Here is a 23,562-nt window from a genome sequence, read left to right on the forward strand (position 1 = left end):
CTCTCCTAGCCCTCCCACCCTGTCCGTGTGTGTAGAGAAGGTCTCTTCAGTGGTACACCAATCACTGGGAACAGTGATCATCTCTGGGGAAGGGACAGGGAAATTCGAGAAGGAAGAAAAATGTTCTTGTTTAGTTTATAATTTATGTATATGGGCTATTTAAAAATTGTTTAGAAATAATAAAGAAGGAGTTAGATGGGAATGCGGCTGTTCCTTATTCAGAGGGACAGTGGCTTGTGTCTGGGATTACAACAGGCTCCAGAAATCCATGACAGAGAGAAATCATCCACTGAATGCACACAGTCACAGATGTAAGGGAAAAGAGACCCAGGACTAATGCTGTGCACACATTTACTGCTCATAGACCCCTCTAATATACAACGAGACACATTAAAATTAGAGGTGTCCTTACACTGGGCCTTTACTGAGGACTCCATACTCCTGATTCAGAGAAGCAGGCGGGCTTAGTAGCCGATTACCACAGAGTAGGTACTGAAAGATCTTCAGCAATTTGATTCCATGGAGCCTCTGCTTTTCCTTGCCAGCTCTGCTTACGACATTCCTAGTGTGGTGTTTCTGGTGGCAACTGTTCAGCTAGTAATTGTGACTGCTTGTCTTACGATTGATCATATATACATAGACTGGTATTTCACTACCTTCTGCCCAGCTGGTACCAACAGAGAGCACATGGCTGCAGTGGGTCAGACCTCCTTCCCCAGCCTTCCAGTCTGCCTCACTCCTGACACTAGCAATAACGGTGATGTGCAGTGCACAGGGATGTTCTCTCTGCCACAGGCACCTGTGGCTTCCACTAGTGAATTCCTTTGCAACTGTGAGGAAGAGATCATAAAAGAGAGATTAGATATGTATGTGTGCCTGTGCATGTGGTGTGTGTGTGTGTGTCCCAGTCTACACAAGCTCAACTGAAGAGTTACAATAAAAGAGAAAGATAAAAGCCTTGGTGTTACCCTTGGATTAATGATGGCAAATGTGTTTGGCTGTGAAACCCTGAGGGCTTCAACAAAGCTAGGTAATAATAATAAATAAAACTGTCAGCACTGGCCAGTTTCACGTACATAAAAGAATTGAATAATCGGTACAGAAAAGACAACTCTCTAAATTAGGTTAGATGAATGGAAATATCCTTTTCTTTCAAGCCAAGTCACAAGGATATTAACAACAGTAAATGATTCAATTATGGGCCATTTCAACCAAATATGATCTGCAAACATGATTTCCCCCAAACTCTCTTTTATAAGATACTGAAATGATGCATAACGACAGAGACAGACAGAGAAGACTTGGGAGGAGATGAAGGAGCCATGTCTTCACTAAGGACCTATCATAAGCCCGCCCTTTCTATATGTGTGTTTCTTCCATAAGACTATCCCTTCTGCAGTTAAATCAGGAGTAAAACAAGCACAGAGTCAACAGAAAACATATACTCACACCACACAATGGCAGACAGGAATGAGGCTTGCAGAGAGCGGCTCCCCATTCTCTCTGGGTTCAACCTTGGTTTTGTCTGCTAATGGCTGGCATTTGGTGATGCTAACCATGCAGGGAGGGATTCATTTCAGAGGACCTGATGTGCTTCTAGAGATCAATTAGAAGGAAATGGGGGCTTCTTGGCTTATTTCTCATTGAGCACTTCAGCAAAGGCTCTTTGGGACATAAGACCTTCTGTACAGGGGTGGGTGCTCACTGAGTCTTCCATGTCGTCAATGCAGGCAATCACCTCTAGGCACAAACACTGATTCCATCAAGGTAAAGATGGATCTCCATATCTAGACAGTAAAAGATACGATTCCTGGGCCTATGTGTAGAGGTGGCAAGCAGCTACAGCAGGGCGAGGGTTGCTAGCAAAGAGTACAAATTAAAGATCAATGGCGTGAACATCTAAATGCTGGAATCTTTATTTTCTGGATTCAGTCCACTTTTGGAAAATCTAACACATCCACAGATGTTCAGGGAGCATGTGAGGTGAACATGACCAGAATCCTATTGATTAAGGTCCCTCCCACAGAGAAGATGGCCAGCACCTTGCAGCTGGATGTGGGTCAGGGGAGATGGAAATACCCTTTAATGTCCTAAGTGATGTTTCATATTCAAAACTGAACAGAAATTGAAAGAGAAAATGTGGGGATCTCTGGGCTTAATTTGGGGTATCTGAGAAAGGCTGTAGACGTAGCTCAGTGGTGGACTACTTACACGTCCAGCAGGCTGGAGATCAGGAGCATATTTTACCAGTCCTATTAAAAAAGGAAGAGGAGGAGGAGGAGGAGGAGGAGGAGGAGGAGGAGGAGGAGGAGGCTGAGAGGCTGAGGACAGCAGTGAGATTACTATAGGACTTTACCAGGTGTCTACCTGGGAAAAGAGAGAACTCCCCCCAAAAAAAAATCCACGGAGGGATCCCTTTCTTTGAACAATCTTCTAAGTACCCCAGTGCCATGGTTACAACAGGCCTCTACCCTATGTTCTGGATGTTATTATATTTGACTTGCAACACTCCCTTCCTCCTTGGGATCTTAGTGAGACAGAGGCTTCAACCATGAAGTTTAGCAAAACAACTGCCATCAACACTCAAACATGGATTCCTCATTTTTTGCATCCCATTTTTCTTACCGGCATAGCATGACAATTTCTGCTTGCACTATTGATAACTATCTTTTTGTTTGGATGCTCCCAGAGAGTACACACTCTGTCTACCTTGTTTGTTCTGCCATTCCTGAATAGGAAAAGTCTCTAAGCCATCTTGGATAATGATAAGAGGACTCCTCCAGCTCACAAAGCCTCTCTCCCCTGCTCTCTGAGGTCCAGTCTGCCCATTTTTTCCAGCATAAGTCCCCCCACTCCCTTGAATCATTGCTGGGTTATTACAGTTTCCTCCCTGGTGATTGACACCAAGTCTGAACTCAATGTGAATGTGCTAGTCTTCGATGTCCTCCTCCTACAAGATGTCCATTCCTGGTTGAAAGCAATGTTCTCATTCTTGTGAACATTGTCTTCCATTTTCCGATTCTCACCCCACTTCCCATTTCCCTAATCTTGAGATGAATTGGTGAGTGTCCTTCATTTGAGTAAGCAGCCCAAATGAGTAAAAATTAAAACTCTGACAACCAGAAACTACTTGATCAAATAACATGGGATTAAAAATAAAAGCCAAATTCTTCAGAAAGGCTTTGGAACCTGGAGATGCCGTTGAGGTATGTCCTGCCCTCTGGCAAAGCCAAGTTTTCATCCTAAGGGCAGTGTTTGAATGCCTGCTATGAACATAAGATCCCAATGTCTCTAACAAAGATGAGGGCAGTAGGAAAGATCACTGTCCTGCTAGATTTATGTCAGGTCCAGTTTGAAACCAGAACACACTTATGAGTTCACAGTTCAGAAGCTGGAGAGGGACATTCCTGAAACAGGGATTGGGGGCTTTCCTTTCCAAGAGAATAAAAAAAAAAACAGATCTGTATATTCATGAAAGGGACTCTGGGACCACCTTTGGATTAAAAGCTAAGAACTTTGGCTTTATGTTCCTATTAAAAGCTTTCTGAGGGAAAAAAATAATAGCAACAGGAGGTCATTTTCATGTTGACAACCTCATCTTCAGGGTCCTGACAGAGCAGAAGTCCCAGGAGAAGCCTGCAGTGTTCTCTGAAGTACACCTCTTGCTCTCTCAGCACTGTGTCTCCACGTGAAGGCAATGGGGCCAAGCACTTGGTATGTAAAAAATCTCTACACACATCTTACCAGCGCCAAGCAAAGTTGCCTTTATCAAATCTGTCTTCTTGAGCAACTGGGCGGGGGGGGGGGGAACCAGCAGAAAGCTGCAAAGAGGAGCAAGATTTTCAAAACATACCTGCAGAAAGGCTAAAGGATTTGATGGATTCCGCCTGAAGAAGTGAGACTTAAGAACTGTCCTCAAACAGATGAAGGGCTTTACCCAGGGCCAGTGAGGGCCTGGAGACCATGTGTTCTCGGTCTGCACCGAGTGGTGACGGAGAAGCCAGGCTCCAACAAGAGCCACTGTTAACATTAACAGTGCTCAGGACACAAACCAGTGCTCCAGGGATGCTCCGGAGGGTATGGCTGGGAATTACTGTACTTGGGGGGAGGGTAAGGAAGAAAGATGAAGAAACAAAATGTACAGCTGGGTTGCAACTCTGCAGGAAGTAATCTCTCAGACCTGACACATATCCATGTGTTCTGTAGGTAGCAAGTTCTTCCCTTGCTCTGAGAACTCCACAGCCAGTGTCAGAAACCTCCCTCCTACCATTTTCCTGAAGAGCCTGCTGGCTGCTCTCAAGGTGACTCTGATGAACTCTATTCTGCTCTTGGGCCTCTAGGCTCTGAATATTTACTGAGCGGCTTTGCATGCGTGAACACTGTCCCAAGGCCTTGTTCTTACAGTGACCCCTCTCTAGTCCCTTTGACATGGTTACTTCAGTCTGAATCAGGCTTACGAGGGACAAGAATGGACTCTTCCAAACTAAGTCCAAATGAAATTTCATAGCGTTGCTCCATCTTCTGGGTGAGGAATCTGCAGCTAAGCTGGCAAGCATAAGATCCAGGAGCTCAGCCCAGGAGGATGCCTAGGGCCGAGCTCTTTCCCAGAGAAGACACCAGGCACTTCCCATCACGTGACTGCAGAAAGGAGGGGAGGTGGCCACTGCTTCCTGCTTCTCAGCTTCCACTTCCACGAGGCACAGTCCCACCAGGACCAGATTCAACTGTACTTTATGTTGTGGATTCTGTATAGTATTACAGACATGGGTCTGTGAGTCTGACGTCCAAATGGATAACTTCTTGCGATTTCTACTGTAGTTTAGACTCTGAGAACTAACTGAGATGATGCAAAGAGGGAGAAGACCGCACAGGTTGGGCCCTAACAAGCTCTCATTCAGACCGCCTGTAAAAAAATGGTGTATTGCTGTATCATTATAGCGAATGTGAAGTAAATGACACAAATGACAGTAAAGGCAGAAATGATAACTTATTACAATTTGAGAATTAAGTTGCTATTTATACTTCTGTTATCCGAGCTTTGACCTAATTACCCCGCGAGCCAATGGTGACTGGCTTACCAGGGAGCCAAATGGTTGTTATTCATTCTGAAAGCCAAATGAAGGAATGCCTCAGACTGGGGCTCACACAAAAATATCTGTGACAACGCATGCCAGAAAAGGTCCATTTCTCTCAGCTCCTTCCATCACCTGCAATATTACCCCATTCCTTGGCCATGAGATCCAACAGATGCCTATTCAAATCACACTGAAGAACAGCATCATGGGACTGGAAGTTATCTTCAACGTCATCAGTCCTGACCCTTTACATCTGGGGTCAGGTTCCCTGGTTTAGTCAAAGCACAGACTAGTCAAATCCCATTATGGTGCCCTGCACAGGATGTCCAAGTGGTGGAATTTCATTAGACAGTCAGAAATCACATTATATCCTGCTCCAGCGGATGTAAGCACATAAACTTCCTAACAGCATGCTGGCAAGAAAAAAGAGCCCTTCAGAACACCCTAGAAGAAGGGGGTGTGTTCACCCTGTCACCCCCATATCTTTCTATGCACTCTTCGGAATTTGCATGTGTTGTAAAGTGGGTGCGATTTCCATGAATATGTTTTTCCCATTGGTGGGACTGGAGCATGGAGACAGGGTCCCTGTAATGATGCTGGTGGCAGTATTACCAGAGCTGTGGAAGCCTCAGTCAGGGCTCATTCCAACTTTCCTCTCGCCCATTCATGGAATGCAGTTAGCATTTACACCCAAGAAAGGGTGTGGACTGAGATCCCTGAGTGGAGTCTACAGGCTGTAGTGCAATAGGGTAGCTTGACAACTGAGCTTCTCTGGGCTGTCTCTCAGGCAGCGGTCTAGCTGGTTTATTCTTGTCTGAGTCTCTCTTTCACTCTCATAGTCCTGATGCAACCAAAACAACCTCCAGACAGAGGGTCCTCTCAGTCCAGGGCACAGGACTGGCAGAGCAGATGGACATGGTACAAATGGAGCATGACACTGGATTACAGAGCCACCCACCACTCCCAGAAGGGAATCCTAAGTCCAGGAACAGCACAGGCAAGCTAGAGTCCTCTTTTCCTTTAGAGCAACACATGCTAGCACTTTACAGATCCTGGCATGTGTTAGCGTTTCTAAAGTAAACTCTATTTTCTTTAGATGAAAGAGATTTTTAAAAAAGACTCAAAGTTTAGCCCAATGAAAATTGCTTTGGTTATTCACATGCAATAAAGCGTAGAAGCAAGAAGAAAAAAATCAATTGGTTCTGATTTATTTATTCATTCATTGTCCATCTCCTTTCTCTCTAACGTAAAAAAAAATGCTGTTTATAATTTTGCAAGTCATTAATCTTTTTGAGGAGAAAGAAAATAATTCAAGCCTGCCATTGGTTTGCCAGTCATCTTGGCACAGGAAATACATGTTTAATTAAGGTTATGGAAAGAACAGGAAAAAAGAAATTGATTTTTGTTTATCAAACATTTTCCAACATCTACAATCAGGATGCTATTGTAAACTCTCAAGTCTGATAAGCTGGGCTCTCATACTACGATAAAACATGTTTAAGGCAACTGCAAGCCTTCAATCTTTTGTTTGCTTTATTATGGTTTTTTTTTTTTTTTTATTTCAGGCTGACCCTAATCTCATGTGCTCAAGGCACTGTCCTGCCTCAGCCTCCAGAGCAGGTGAGACCTTGGGCGTTTACCACCTGTGCCGGGATAGACTGCCTTTTCTTAACATGGCTGGTCTATTTTACTTTATTTTTTTTGTAGGCATTAAATATTTCATACTATATATTGTTAAATCCTCAAGTCTCTAACAGCATATTCTATTTTTGGCTGTTCAGTGCTGACAACAGAGAGGGGAAGTTGGGTTTGCCAAACATAACTGCAGGAAAGAGCAGAATATGTAAGAAACCAATTTTGAAAGGATGCTTACTTAAAGGTTTTAACCTACTCCAAATCATCAAAATATATTTCAAAAGGACCCAACTCTAGTGGGGTCCTCATATGTACACGACTGTTGAGTTATTCTGACACCTGTAGAGAGTGAATATGAATAAAGTTATCAGGTACCACTAGCACTTATGTCATTTGCTTAGAGCAGAGTTCTCAACCCTCAGAATGTTGTGACCCTTTAATACAGTTCCTCATGTTATGGTGACCCCAACTATAAAACTACTTCATTGCTACTTCATAATTGTAATTTTGCTACTGTTATGAATCATAAAGCAAACATCTGATGTGCAGGATGTCTGATATAAAGACTCAACCCATAGGCTGAGACCCACTGGCTTAGAGCCTTTGACCTTATTTATATGTTTCCTTCCAAGAGAGCCTTTATCTAGTGTGTGAGTGTGTGTGTGTGTGTGTGTGTGTGTGTGTGTGTGTGTGTGTGACTCTGTGCTTATAACCTGGTGTGAGTCTGTGAAGGGGCCAAGTTTTCCAGGCAGGGGAGCTGAGGGACAGGACTCTCCACGTCTCACTTGGGATCACAGACCCCAAACACTATTTCTTTCCCTCAGCTCTAAGGAGAAGCAGCTACTCTCTCCCAATCTCTCTTCCATGCCACTAACACCAACTGTATGCCTCCCCGCCCACAGAGAGAGAGGAGCGACGGGGCCAGTAAACACACTTCAGTCTCCAGCCTGTCATAACTGCCTTGCACCTGCCTGGACAAGGCTGCATTTTTTTGCCTTTGCTTCCACCCTGATAGTCTGGTCTTTGCCACACTTACACTTCTGCACTTGAAACACAGTAAGTGAGCAAAGAAGAAAGAAATAGAAAGAAGCGGATATAAAAGAAGAAAGGAGAAACATATAAATACCAGAGAAAAAATCTATACGTTGTCTCATGCCACCAGCTTCATTTGCCTTTAAATACCTAGTAGAAGAACCTGAAAATGATCCAAAAAAAGTAAGATTTTAAAGTCTGACACCTTGTTTGTTTCCTTTCTGAATACCGTTAGGCCAACTGGTTTCACTTCCTTCTCAGCATGCACAGTGCAAACCCCACAGACGCCTCCTGGGAGAGGGTGCTGCGCCGCTCCACTGGCACCTGCCCTGCACATTGCATTTGGAGATGCCTGTGTTAACTGGCCTCTCAGCAAGTCCGAAATATCCTTTTGCTCCACCAGTAACAGATGGCTGGCTCCTTTCTAATACACAGGCATAACATCTTCCAAATAACCTTTCTCCTGCTAAAGCATGCCAGCTAATGAAATGTCACCATGATAATGTCCTGGCTGAGATGAGGAGGGAAAGACCCAGGAGACAAAGGCTCACCAGAATGAGACAAGAGCAAGAGGTCACAGCCTACCTTCCCCCGAGGACCCTGAGAGGTCGATGACCACGTACACTTTTCCTTCTGGCTCCAGATCAATCTGCAAGTGAGAGAATGACAGAGGCTGTTAGTGCAGGCGTGGGCAGTTTGAGAGATCCATTCCTACCCTGAGCTGCTGTAACTCAGAGTCATGACACTCATCAGACCTGTGTCAAGTGCTAGGTGCGTTAGGAATGAAAGGGCATTGATGTTCACTGAACATCTACTGTGCTGTAGGTCTGAAGCATACCCAAAAGGGAGCATCAACCAATGTTTTTACCCTGGGAGGAATCTTCCTTCACAATGGATACTTGAAGGATTTCTAAAGACATGAATATCTAAAGATTGATTGTTGTGAATAGCAGAGAGGATGCCATAACTGGTGTCTAAAGGGTAGAGACCCCAGGGAAGCCACAGGGTCTAACACCATCCCTACAGCCAAGAATCATCCAGCCTTCCAGTCAACTGCCTGAAGTTTGGAAGGTTTTGTGTTAGCCTTTACAGGTAAGTGTGGTCCAAGTTTCAGGCTAAGAGCTGGTACTGAGATCTGAAGCCATGATTATCCAAAGAAACTTGTGTTCTTTATGTGTCTGAGAAAGCAACAGATGATTTAAAATGTTATTCCTGTCCTCAGTGATCAAAATCTCATTGGGAAGTTAAGGAGCAGAACAGTCTGGAACCCAGCTAGTAAGAGGGAGAAAATAAACCAGGAGCAACAGCACAAAAGGATCCCAAAAGCCACAGAGCAAAGCAGCGTGACAAGAAGCAACACAGATCAAGGCTTAGAGAGTACCCCTTCCCCTGACCCCCACACTCAGCTCATGGGCATTTCGTGACCCACAGATTCCAGTGGGATTATAAAGAGAGGCAGTACTTCCAACTGATCACCAGTGTCCTCCTCCTTCCGTCCTCAATTTGCTTCTTCCCCTACTCAAACTACAGCTAACCTGCTGTACAGAACCAGGTTGATGAAATCGGGAAGTGGGGTGGAAAGTGAAGGCCTGGGTCTCTTTTTTAAGTTCAGACATCTTTGAAAGGTAGGAGAGCTTCTGCAGAACTTGTGATTTCCTCAGGAAGGCTTGCATCTACAAGTCCACACCATGAAATTCTCCCAACCTGCCATCAGCCATCTGTATACATAGAGTTCCAAGGGGCTCAGCAGTGCCAGGCTCTCTCCCCAACAAGCTGTGCATTTCTTAAGGACAGGAACCACCATCCCTTCCTGTAATTTTTCCACTGTCCCCAGCAGAAGGCAAGTGTACACTTAGCAACTCATTCTTTGGAAGAAGCAGGTGGTAGACATCTCCTGCTCCTTCAAGGTTGAGGGCAAAATGCCTCCTCTCCGAGGCATTGCTAGACACTCCCGCCAGGATGCCTTCCTCCCTCCTCTGGGTTCCCACAGCCCACTGCTCTAATCACAGTTCCTATTAAACTGTAGCACAGTGTCCACAGAGTTATTTCCCTGGCTAGACAGAAAGTGCGAGATCCACATTCCCAACCTCTGCTCACTTCCCTCGGTCAGAAGACATCCAATGCCCAGTTGTGGAGGTAAGAAAAAGGTCTAGATTTGAGGCTTATAAAGTTTATTCTGAGTCCTTCACCCCCTCAAGCCTCTATCCCCAGGGAGGAAAACAGACTTGTGATTTGTACTGAAATGGCATTTCATATGACAACCGGAGAGGGAAGTTGAGGTGGCTGTACAGTGAACATGTAATTAGAGCACCTGTCTGAGGTGAAGAAACTCAAACTGAACCGATATTCCCTCTAAGCCATGCTGTCCCCATCCCAGGCCACTCTGGAGCCCGGTGCATGGCTGGACTTAGCCCCTCATGGCTGACAGTGTTTGCTGTCAGCTTCAAATTTTCATTTGTATCAAGGGATCCCCTATGGATGAAGCAAGTGGTGTAAGTTCAGGCACTGTCTGGCCAGGGAGTGAAGGAGAGCAGTGAGCAGATTTGGGCCGTCCTCAGGGACTCAACAAGATCCACTCACTTACGTTTGGGATCCAGATGAGAACCAAATACCCCCACCTGGGATCCCACAAGGAGACTTCTCTTGTCATTCCCTAAAGAGTTCATGATTTTAAATGTGGATAAAGCCATGTTCCTCAGAGCTCTCAAATACTAGTTCCACCATGCCATAAACACATCGTAGCCCCAGCAAGGAATTACAGAAAGCAAACCAGCCATTGGCTCTGCTGAGCAGCGCTAAACCAGAATTCTTTCTCTGCCAAAGTTCAAAATGATTAGGAGCCCTTTTGCCCCTGAGCATGGAATTCAAATAATGTATGCCTTTTGGAGATTAGATCATCTCTGTTAACCCCAAACAAAATGAAACACTTTTTCATATCCTCTAACTTAGAGATTTCCCATGGCTGCAGACTGTGTTGGTAAAGCACAATGCTATCTGTGAGAGGGAGGGAGGAGAACAGCGGAGGAGTGAGATGGGGAGCAAGGCTGATCCAAGGCGGGCACCGAGCCTATCTCTGCAGAGGGGGAGAGAGGACTCGGAGCAGGGAGGACAGGTCATTGATGGTAAAACGTATTAGGATATTAACATTCAAGATAGCAATCAGAAGCCATTTTAGCACCCATGGCTCCCTCAATGCTGGCGAACTGCAAATCCCAACAGAAAAATAGAAATTAAGCCATTAGACATGCCAAAAGCAACAAAGAGCTTCGCAGGCTGAGCAGATGGCTGCAGAGCACCGGCCAAGCCCCAGTCAGCCAAGTGCGGAAGACTTTCCATCAGCATGGCAGGGCTTCAGTGCCAGGGACTGGAGAGGTGGCCAGGTACAGAGGGTGGCAGAGAGTGGTTTGACTTCACAGCCAAATGCATTCATCCTAAGTTCTGCCCACAGATGCCTGGCCTAGATAATGAAGCAATGTGGGTTCCCAGACCTGAACAACTCTGCAATCTATTGGTGGGCATCAGGCAGCTGGGACAACTTAAGAACAGACCCCATAACTCCCCGCAGCCCTTCCCAGACAATGCTGAGTCCCTCCTGGAGTGAGGGCTCGCTCTACTTGCTCCAGATGTCGCCCTATCCATAGCCTCTGTGTAGGCTTCTTACATCTCCTCGTCTCCTTGGCAGACTTCTTAGCTACTTTCCTTTCTCTTAGACCATGATCCTCCTTCAAGCTAAATCCCCATTGGCTTCCCCTCCAGTCAGGGCCAAAAGCCAAGGAAACAACGGGGGAGATGACCACAGCCCTTGGCTTCATACCAGGACCAAATCCCAGCCTTGTCTTTTACCCGCTGAGTGACCTCAGACAATTATTTCCTCTCCATAAGCCTTGGCTTCATCTGTGAAATGGGTTGTCATGGAAATTCTGTGAGACGGAAATGCAAAGCACTTGGCACTCAGAAAATACTCAATGTGTGGAAAAGGGAGAGAGTGACTAGCTAGCTGGTCTGAAGCAGTAGGGCCTGCAAGAGGAGAAGGGGCTTGCTGCTAAGTCTGCCCATCTAAGTTTTGTTCCTAGATGGTAGAAAGAACCAACTCTCACAAGTTGTCTTCTGACCTCTCTCTTTGTTAATGTCATGGTACACATGAGCACAATATATACATATATATCACACACACATACACACACTCATAAACACACACACACACACACACATTCACAAATGTCTTCAAGTCCCACCTTTATAACCCAAAGTTCTTTCTACTCTAACAATCCCTCCACCTAAACAAATAGAAGACACTTTGTGTCCCAAACTGATATTCCTATAGGTCATTACAGAATTTAATGGAACTGTGGCTAAAAAGGGTAAGTCTTGACTAAAGAGGGTAAGTCTCCTCCCAGCCTGGGGAGGAGGAGTTCCCAGTCTGGAATAAACCCAGGGGCAGGCAAGGCTATCTGCTAGGCATAAGAAGGACCACAGTACCACAAGAGACAGAAAGAGAAGAGATTACAGGTTTCTTGGGTGTCTGATTTGCTTTAGACCCTGAGCAGGGTTCCTCACATGCCTCAGCCTATTGAAACTCTTGTGATGCCAATGATAGTCTCTGTTTCCTTACAGGAAGTGGAGGCTCAGCGAGCTTTCTGCAGTGGTGCCCCTTACCTTATCACACAAGGAACTGATCCTGTTTGAACTCCAAGGTCAGACTCATGTCCCTTGCTACACCTAGCCTACAGAAGCATCTCGGATAGCTTGTCTGGGTGTCCTCAGCCCCATCTCCAGTGTCCTCATTTTCTTCTGCAGTGGCCACTGGCTTCCCAGGCCCAATCTTTCTAAGACAGAGAGATGTCTTGCACATCCGCAGCTCCACACTGAGCTAATTAGGAACGTGGTGTGAAGACACTATTCATTCCAATGAAGGCCAATGCCACAGGGACAGAACAAATGGCTCAGAAACTTCCTCAGCAGTGGTGTTGCAAAAGCCAAGACTCTTCATGGACTTCTGGGTAGTGCCTGACCATTTTCAAAGGCCTTTGTGTGCCTGATTTTATCTATCCCTCATAATTTATACAGGTACCATGTTGATCTATGAGTAAGATCCAGATATGGTAGCACACATCGGTAATCTCAATACTCCCAACGTAGAGAAGGGAATGTTACGAGTTGAGGCAACCCTGGGGTACATAACAAATCTCTGTCTCAACCAAGCTCATCCATAGACTGTTTGCTATGAAGCACTGGTCCTGGATTTAAACTCTAGCGCTGCAAACGAATCAATCATTTTAAAGCCGAGGCTGATGCTGCTAAGTAGCCAGTGTGCCCACTGTGGCCAATGAAGGTACGCCTGCTTCACGATGCCAGGACTATCATGGAGCTCTTGTATCTAGGAATAGATCCCCTATGGCTGAGTACTATAGAGTACTCAAAGAGAGTTTGTACACAATCCCTCCGCAGCTCCTAACCCTCAGGCCAGCGACCCCTCCAGCCCCCCACACCCATCCATCAGGAAACTTTGAGCCAAGTTGTTTTGAATCATCAGGACTCACTGATTAAATGTTAACAGCCTCCTCACCTACAATGGTCACGTCAGACTTCAATGACTCACTCGAATCTATGCCTGTCTCTGGAGGGCCAAGGGCTTCAAGAGCCAGGTAGTCTAAAACTCATAGTTAAACTCACTCCTAACCACAAGCCAGCTCTACCCTGAGAACTCTGGAAAAACTCCAGGAAGGCCTGGCTCAGGTCACCTGAGTTTCACTTCTTTTTCTAACCATCCCCAGATCAGAACTTGGAGAGAAGCAGAGATGGGGAGAGAGGCTCTGACTGGCCTGGTCCCACCTACTAGGACTCATATAATTAAATGTTTATTTCTCTTTATTCCTTACTTGGAAGAGGTTGGGGACAATGTAGAAGGTAGAAGAAACATCCAGGAAGGAAGCTAAACATAGTGGTTTAGGTCTGTAATCTTAACTTCTTGAGAGCCTGAGGCAAGAGGCCTATAAATCCAAGCCTGCCTAAGCCATAACTGTTTTAAGGCCTATGCTGGCAAGTTAGTAGGACCCTGACACCAAATCAAAGAAAAAATATGGGGTAATGGCTCAGTTACTTAGGTTCCTGTTGCATAAGCATGAAGCCATGAGTTCAAATCCTTAGCATCCCTGTAAAAGCCAGGAGTGAGGGCACACATCTGTAACCCCAGCACTAGGGGATGTAGAGACAGGAGAATATTTGGAGACCATTGGGTTGAGTAAGGAGGCCATCTCAAAGATGAAAAGTGCTTGAGGAAGCAAGACATATGGCATCAGTCTCTTACCCCTCTGTGCACGCACAACGCACCTACACACACACACACACACACACACACACACACACACACACACGGATGCATGAATACAACAAACACATGCCAAAGCAAAACTAGGGATGTAACTCAGTAGTAAAATGCTTGTTTAACATTCGTGAGTGCCTAGAGCCAAACCCCAGTGAGAGAGAGAGAGAGAGAGAGTGTCACCCAGGACCCAAGGACCCAAATCTGTAGCCTTCAGTTTGGACCACTCTCCCACTCTTAGTACACCACAGTCACAGGTCTTCCTGGTCTGAAGGAGACCAGGTGGAGCAGGATCATTGTGGTAGCCAGCATCCTTCTAGTTAGAGCTGGTAGAAAGTTCAAAGCACCAAGATGTGGCGGGAGAGAAAAGGGGAAAGGGAGCGGGGGATGGATTGACCACAGTGCATTGTTTACAAATAGTATGATATTAGAAAAACCTCAAATGTAAAAATTAAATTCACCAAAGCACCACGATGAAGCCACCTCTAAGTGCCAATTTGGAATCTAGCAGCTAAGTTTGTGGCTCTTCACCTGGGGAGGAATCTGCTATCCATTCTATTAACAGCACGCATTGACTGGTCAAGAGGCGGTGGGACGTGTGTAGTAAATGTGAAACTCTGAAAGCGGGCTGCCATAGCAACGGCTCCTATAAAAGAATGGTGGGCATTGTTTGTCTCTGAAATGACTCTCACTGCAGTGTGAAGACATGACATGGGAGACAGGAGATGGCTTAGTGGGTAAGAGTGTTTGTTATGAAAGCAGGAGAATCTGAGTTCAAATCCCTAGCACCCATGTGAAACATGACTGCGTATGCTCCACCTGCAGCTTGTGAGGACAGATAGGGAGATCCCAGGAGTGGTTGGCCAGCTAGCCTACCCCAAACCAGGAATATCAAGTTCAGTGAGAGATCCAGGGTCAAAAATTAAAAGGAGGGATCATAAAAGACACCCACCTCTGGTTTCCGTATGTGCACATGAGGATACTTACTCCAGCCTACTTCCATGCACAGATGTTCTAGAGGCTTTTGTGTACGTCCCTGAAGGGCAGGGTCTATCTACTCACCACACAGATGGGATTTAACCACATTTGTTTGTGTGGTGCTTGGGATTGAACTCAGGGCCCCACGATGCTAGGCAAGCTGAGCTACCCCCCAGCACTAGTAGATGTTTGCAAATGGTGCCTCAACAAAAGCATGTCCTATGAAGTTACCTTAACATGCGCAAACCCTGGATCTGCACAGGTGGATGATGGAGGAGGTTTGATTTTAAAGACATCAAGCTACATCAATGTCCAAAGCAGTACCACTCCTTAAAAGCCCAAACTGAAAGCAACACTGTGCTCTACAGCAGGTATGAGGATAAGCAACCTGTGCAACAGCCATAGAATGGAATTTTGCTTAGCAAGAAAAATGAATAAATTACCGATACTCAGATGAATGCTGTGCCAAAGACACCAAACGCCACATGGTTTCATTTATATAAGCCCCCAAAGCAAGCAACACTAATTTACAGTGACAAGAACCGCAAGGGTGACTACCTCCTGGGGGTAGAGGTAACCGATGACTGCCAAGAGACCTAGAAGAACCTTTGAGAAGATGGAACTTTTCTCCATCTTAAATGCCACGGCGATGGCGTGAGTGCATACATTTGAGGAGATGTGGCACTCTGCACTCAAAATGGCTGCCCTCAGCTGCATGGGAGTTGATTCTCAATGAAGTTGCTCTTTATAAAGAAGGAGGAAAAAGAGTTTTCAAATAAGGATTCCTCCACAAGCTTCCTTTAAATAATAAATCATCTTTCCACCCTCAGCACATTTAAAATTTCATGTTCCATTTTTAAAAATAAAAGGACTCATTCAAAGTTTTTCACTAGCACATCTGTCACACAACATAATGTACACCTACCCGCGTGGGCACACACATTCACACACCACCCACGCGTGCGAACACATTCACAGGCACGCAGCTGAGCCACCCTCTCCTGTCGTCTGTGATCAAAATACAATAATAGCAAGAAAAACACATCCAACGTGAAGGTTCAAGAGTCTGCCGGATTATTTCAACCTCTCTTTCTATGTCAAATCTCCATTTTCTCACAGATAAAATAAGACGACTTTGCCAGCTGCTGTGCGGTAAGTTTTGATGACCCAAATGACCTAAATATACATGAAAAGGGTAAATAAATAAATAAAAACATTATCATTTGATACATCACTCTACAAAGAAAAAGAAGAAGAAGGAAAGATCTAAATGTGGTGGCTAATATAATCTCTGGGATTGAGAAGTGGGAAGAGCAAGATGCAATGTGTTTCTATGCTAAACTGTCGTGCAAAACAAAGATTCCATTGTGGGTTTACACACACACTCCAGAGATAGACTCTTTCTATGTTTATGATGTTTTTCTTATTTGTTTTTAATTCCCTCCCCCTCCCCCATCTATGAGTGAGTATGTATAGGTATACATGTTTAAGCACATGTGAAGGGGTGAGAACAGCCTCAGGTATTGTCCTTGCCTTCCCCTTGTTCAAGACTGGATCTCTTGGTGTTTGCTGTGGCACATCGCAGGCTAACTGGCCGACGAGCTTAAGCAGTCTCTTGTCTCTGTTTCCTGTCTCACTTTAGGAGCACTGGACTTAGAACACACTACCCTGCAGAGCTTTATGTGGATTCTGAGGATCTGAACTCAGAGTCTCACACTTACAAGGCAAGGGTTCTACCCACTGAGCCATCTTCCCAACCCCTAGCAGGACATTTCATCAACAGGAAACAGGACCTGTCACATAAGATGGATACCACAGGAAACAGAGGCCAGAACCAAGCCTTCTTCTCCATTCTCAATGGAGAAAAAATTTTAAAATTCTATTTAGGATAATTTGTATACAGTTTTAAGTCAGTACCTTTTTACAAAATAGAATGTCCTTTAAAATGCATTGGCTGTTCTAACCTTCCACCCCCAGAGAGTAACCAGCTGGCCTTGGTTCCTGGAACACCTTAGTAAGTGTCCCTCAGATCTGGCTGTCACACTGCTTTTTCCATCCCTCACAGGAACCAATTGCAAAGCAGCCTCGTGAACGTCACGTTATCTACACCAGAAGCCGGCATTACCTATCTTAGCTCTCCATAGGCCACAAATGCAGTAAACACAAGTTAACATCTGCTTCCTCTTTCCAGTGGCTCAGAAATGGTGCTGAAGAGCTACCAGCTTCTTCTGGTGACAGAGGTGGCTCAAAGCAATTATGTACTGTTCAAGACCAGCAAACATCCCAAGGTGCCGAGCCTCATAGAGAGCATGTGTGATGATGGTTCACAGAGCATCGCCTAGTCATGGTATAGTGTTTCCATCTCAGAAGAAAACGGCGACACACAGCTATGATCCCTGACAGAAGGTGGTGGGCACAGAAAGAACAAGCAGCAGGAAGTGTAATCCTTTACCCTGGTCGTTGAGAAGTGAAAAGCTCCTGGTTCTAAGCCTGTATTTGCAATTTGCATTTTGTTTGGGAATTCTCTCTCTCTCTCTCTCTCTCTCTCTCTCTCTCTCTCTCTCTCCATTTAGATGTATGCTTTAACTTATTTTCCTGTTTCTCACCTTATACCAGGATGGCTCAGTGATGGAGTGTACAGATACTGATGCTATACTGCCTGGGTTCAAATCCCAGCACTGCCTGTTATAAGCTGTGTGGCACGTGCTTTGATTTCTTCATCTCCTTTTGAGCTATTCCTTAAGCCTGTGCTCCATAGCTAGCAAAAACAGAGATACTTCTCGGACACAACAATGAAAGCAATGATCCTGTAATGTCCTTCTAGGTCCTGATTCCAAAGCACATGAAACCTACGCAAAGCAGCATGACAGCTCGGCACAAACTGGATGCGGGCCACCTGATAGTAGGCAACTGCTGCCCTCTGGGCATGTCCTGTACAATGATATTCTGGATATCCAGTCTGATTTCTTATCGATTTGCTCATACACTTGGAACTGCGTCCTCTGAGAAAAAGAACAGTTTTGTAAAGATCGTGGAAGCGTGAAGTGTAAGAGTCAAAAACACTTAGAAATGACTTGTTTCAAGAACACAAAGAAACATAAATTAAAAACAAGGGTAGGATCTTTTCCCTTTCGTTTGCCAAATTGACCAATTTTTCTCTTGGGTTATGTATTTCTGTGTTATTTAAAACTAAAATTTAACCCAAATTGACTGTAATGATGTGTTTGTTTTTCAGAAATCAAAACCCACTTGTCTGCTTTACATGAGAAGGGAGCCTTTTGTCTCATCACTTCCTAGAGGGACAGATTTTTAATAAGCCCTACTGGAGTTCTTCTCATGGCCTGTAAATGATGCACACTTCCACGGCCTGGTTTACTACTCTGGGCGTTCTCTTCTCCTGGCTGCTGTGGTAGATGAGGACTTAGCTCAGCTGACCCTCCTTCCTCGTTCCCTTTCCACAAAGAAGTCTCTATCCTAATCCTCAGTTCTTAGGCACTTGATCAAGGTCAACGGGACAAGCTTGCTTTGCATATATGGGTCCTGAGTTTAATCCTCAACTTCACACACACACACACATACACACACACACACCCTCACTTCTCTATTTTTCTTTACAGCTGGAAAAAGACAATGGAAAGTGTCAATTCTGTATCACACGGACTATCTCTTACCCCATACACTTCCATAACCAAAAATCATCAGTGCTTCCTGCTACCCCCATCCTTGACCTCCCTGTCCCTACACCTTTGTAGTTCATGTGTTAACGGTTGGACACTTTAGGCTGACAGTGCAGACATTCTGGTCTCTAGCCACAGTTAAGTTCCATGTTTTGTTATCCAGTGGTTCTAAAATCTGAAAATTAGTATTATTTATGTATGAAGGCTTTGTAAATTGCCTATCTATATACTTATATATTTGTCTATATTTATACTCTTAGCCACACACAAAAAGTAGCAGTTCACAAGCTACTCAGAGGACAATATACCTATCATCAAACTCAAATGGAGTCTTCATGTTCCTTTCTACTAACTGCTTTTCTATGATCACCAAGGTTTCCCAGGATCCTTTTCTCTAGGATGTGCCCAGCTGGAGATTCACCATGCCCTCCCTCTCTCATTTAGCCCAGTGGCTTTCTAGGTTGGTGCTCGGCTTTAGTGCTGCACGTCAGGTCACTGCTGGGTGCAGCCACTGTCATCAGAATCCGTTCTCTCTTGTTCTGGGTTTTTGCTAGGAAGGTGTGTTCTGACTGAAATGGTGATTAGCAAGGGTATGAAGCCATTGTCACAAGACCTTTCAGGCCTGTCTTCACAAGTGAACAATGGTTTGACTAGATTAAGACTTCTAGGTCAACAAAACATAATTTATTCAAACTTTCCTTTAACATCAATACGGTGAACAGACTCGGATGGCATCCCAACAGCCGTGGCATAGAGTGAGGCAATGGTTGCTTGTTTTGTTTCCATTCTGGAAGTCTGGGGTCCTTTTCATGCTCGCTGTTGTGAAATTTCGCAGTGACATGCCTCAGGGAGGCTTTTGATCATTGTGCTGAAACTGAATTTGTAAAAGCTACTCAACTATTTATTTTTTAATTCTTTGTTGTGGGATCTTTTTCATTTTCATTCTTTAAAAAAAAAAACCACACATATTATCAGATGTTGGGCTAGCAGACTTGATCCCTAGGTGTCTTATCATGGAAACATGTTTTTATTTCATAGTCTAGATTTCCTTGAGTTCATCTTATAGTTCTTGCACTGAACTTATTATTTCTAATAATACATTTAGTTTCTGCCTATGCCTGTCTATGTCTTCGTGACTCTCTTTTTTTCTTTTGGTATATACATATAGCACATTTTGAAGAACAGTATTTCTGCCCTAAGAGCTTAATATACAGGAGCCCTCCCTTACAGCAGAGAACCCTTAAAAGAGAAATGGTTTCTTCTGGAAAGAAGATAACCTCCACACCAGTTTTCCAACTCTCCTCAAACATTCTACTATTTCCTTTTCAAATGGAATTCCAACTTCTCACTCCAGGAGTCAGCCTGGCTCCACATCCTTCTGCAGTGAGATCAGGGATGAACATCTTGACAGCCAGACATTTGGGGTAAGCATTCTCCCAGACCAGAGTCCTTCAGAGCTCTGCAGAGAAGCTATCTCCATGCTAGGCTGCAGAATCCTTTATTCCAGTGGTTTTCAACCTTCCTAATGCTGTAGCCATTTAATCCAGTTCCTCAAGTTGTGATGACCCCAACCATAAAATTATTTCATTTCTACTTCATAACTGTAATGTTGCCATTGTTACGAATCCTGATGTAAATGTCTGACAGACAGGATCTCCTCTGATATGTGATACGAGCTCCAGGTTGAGAACCATTGTTCTGTACTGTTTTGAACTGAGGCTCTCTGGTCCTTCTAGTCTGCTCTACTGGGCAGCACCCTGCTGTCTCCTCGCCTCTCCAGAGACATAAGTGATGGGATTTGTCTGCTCACATGGTTGTTACGCAGAGTCCCCGCCCTTTTCCTTTTTCTGTTGTGGACATAGAATCTTGAGAAGGCAAAGGAACACACATTTGTTTCAAGAAAAACTGGAATGGAAATTTCCAAAACATGTCACCTGGAGTGATATTTTGCAGAGCCACTAAGAATGAGGGAGATAGAGACATTCGTGTAAGACTGTGCTCGTGGGCTGTAACTGCAGCAACATTTGTAAAGATTATTTTAGCATTATATAATGACAGCAAAACAAAACAAACAAACAAAACCCAAACCAAAACAACAAACTCTTGACCTTGAAATTCTGTTTTGGAAATGTATCTTAATCACACATTTGCAAAAAAAATTAACTATAAAGATGATGATTTCAGTATTGTTAAGAGTTTAAAATTAGAAAGCAATAGTTTAGTTAATAGCTAACTATCTAGACAAATGGTAGCCTACTCAAATCATTACATACTGTGCAAAAATATTTAAGATTATATTTAATAACATAAAAAACTAGTCACAATGTGGTATTAAATGTTAAAATTGGCTTATAAAAGTGTATGTCTCCTGTGATCCAATCTTGTTGAAGACTAGTATGTAATAGATACAGTTAAATGAATAATTTTTAAAAAGATCTATTGATGTGATTTTTGTGTGTGTTCATGAATAGTTTTTAAACTTTCTAAATTTCTCCTATTTTCTACAACACTTTTTGGTTTAAAAAATGTTCTATTCCTTTAAGACTATTATGTAAACCAATCCCCTATTTGCAAGCAATGAAACTAAGGCACAAAGGGTTAAACAATCCATTCAGGCATGTAAACAAACTGATTAAAACCAACAACCAGAAAATAGAAGCTTAGTTTTCTGAATTTCTTTACTTTTGGGATACAAGTTAAAAATGTGGCATGATGTTAAACCATACATGGTCATGGGAGTTTAACTTTGAGGTCAATGGTAACAGTGCTAACCAGTGGGAAGAAGTGTGGCATCCTCCGCAGCTGGACATGGTTTAAATACGCCAGATCTCGTTGGTCAGATGATGGACACACATCCCTGCCAGGGGGCTGTCAATACTGTCCCATCACCTGGCAATCAAGGCCACCATCTTCATTTCCACAAACATACATTGGAACACAGTCTCTTAATTTGCTTCCGGTGCTCAATAAAACAGAAAAAAAGGCTCTAAGAAAACTAAGCATGTACCTCAGACTTGCACCAAGTAAAGTAAAGGATTTATTAGAATAGTCAATGTCATTTTACCCCCTGTCAGGTATTTATCACTTGACTGTGATATGCTAGTAGCCAATTTTTAAACCATTTTCATGTTTACATGAAAACCATGGAATGATAGAAATAGGAAGTGTGGTACAGCTTTGTTTTCTGAGACAGAACCCACCTTTACACATAATGACATGTTTGAATACTCATCTGGCTTTCCCTATGACTAAGTGAACAAATAAGGACTTAGGTACAAATTACATATGAAAGTGGGGACTATCTATTTTCTGGAAATGAACAACATCCATTATCCAGCCAGATCTTGCTTGCTACACAGTCATGAAGACTAGGCCTTACAAATGACACACAACATGTTCATCTTTCCCAGAAGTTCACACCAACAAGTCAGCTAGAACAGAAAATACTTCCTAAGTGCAAACCAACCAAACAGGTTTTGATATTTGCATGTATGAGCTCTCTTAATCAGAAAGCTTCCTCTGGGTTGGAAACGAGGTCTTTCTGTGCTGGATCTTAGATTTCCATAGGCTATCCAGACCAACATGTCTAAGATTGCTCAGACAGCACATGAGAGGGGCTGAAGGAGAGCACATCCAGGCTTTCAAGGACAGCTTAGGGACAAGTACAATTGCTACTTTACTTAAGGAAAAGGAGAGTCACTTCTGAAGCATAAAGGAGAGTCCTAGACTTTTGAAGGCATCCAAGGAAAATACAATTGAAAATTTTGTCTATCCCCCTACTAGCCAATGCCGATTGTACATGCTGAACCTTTAGTTGGCTCTCACTTCTAGTATGATATATTCTACTTGCAAAGACAAAAGTGAAAAGTCTGAGTTTGGAGACAGATAGTTACCTAAGATCACAAAGGAAAGTCTTCCTCATTATTGAAAACTTAGCCTGTGCATATCTGGGGGGAGATAAGGGAGCACATGTAAAGGCTCCAGGGTAGGTGAAGCCCCAGCCTCAGGAAGATACTCGTCTATAGGAAGCAGCCAGAACTGAGGTCAGAGAGGGTGTGTGTGGTGCGTTCTTTGGCACTGGGGATCCAGAGCTGTGTTTTTGTGGGACAGTAGCATGTTGGGACTCCCACTTTAAATAACTTGCCTTTATGCAGTGTGGTGAGAAGGAGAGTAAGCCCTGGGCAGCAAGGAGGGCACTTTGGTGGTCCTGACGGTAGCATGAGCAGGAGTAGATGGCAGTTGGGAAGGGTGGAGCTGGGGAAGGTGGCAGGAAGTGGTCGGAGCACGCACATATGCTAAAGGATTGGCTGAAGGGTTGCATGAAGGTGTGGGAAGAAGAGAAAAAAGCATAGCGTGGAGCTTTTCGGTCTGAGCAAGACGTGGAGGAGCCCTTTCCTGTGCACGGACCTCAGAACAGCAGGATGGGCACCAGGGCCAGCATTCCCTCACACAGAGAAGGCAACAGTGTTGAACACAACTGGGCACACAGATATGAAGATGAAGCCAGAGCCGAGCTTAAGGGCTCCTGAAAGCCACAAAGCTGAAAGTTGTTTTGTTTGCTTTTGTTTTTGTTTGAATCAAAATAATTTGGCAACAAAACCTGATCCAAACGACATAAGGCTATTTATTATAATTGTAAATTTACTTTGTCAGTATGTATGTCTTTGTGTGTGCACGCATGTGCGTGTGACAGAGAGAGACAGAGAGAGACAGAGAATATACAAGCTCCCATACGTCACTGTACACGTATAAAAGGTCATACTTCCTTTATACAACTTCCAGGGATAGGCTCGTGTTCTCTCTCTCTCTCTCTCTCTCTCTCTCTCTCTCTCTCTCTCTCTCT

The 23,562-nt window shown here is 44.2% G+C and overlaps 1 protein-coding gene across 1 annotated transcript in view; it reads right to left on the minus strand.

Annotated features, from left to right (window-relative positions):
* The window catches only part of Prkce (protein kinase C epsilon), a 481,124-nt gene that overhangs the window by 289,698 nt on the left and 167,864 nt on the right, over window positions 1–23,562 (minus strand). The window contains exon 3 of the mRNA XM_028765100.1: window positions 8,328–8,391. Coding sequence (XP_028620933.1) covers window positions 8,328–8,391 — 64 coding nt within the window. The remainder of the gene's footprint in view (window positions 1–8,327; window positions 8,392–23,562) is intronic.

The sequence above is a fragment of the Grammomys surdaster genome, unplaced genomic scaffold (genome assembly GCF_004785775.1).
Source record: "Grammomys surdaster isolate TR1022 unplaced genomic scaffold, NIH_TR_1.0 149, whole genome shotgun sequence".
In the NCBI taxonomy this organism is placed as follows: domain Eukaryota; kingdom Metazoa; phylum Chordata; class Mammalia; order Rodentia; family Muridae; genus Grammomys; species Grammomys surdaster.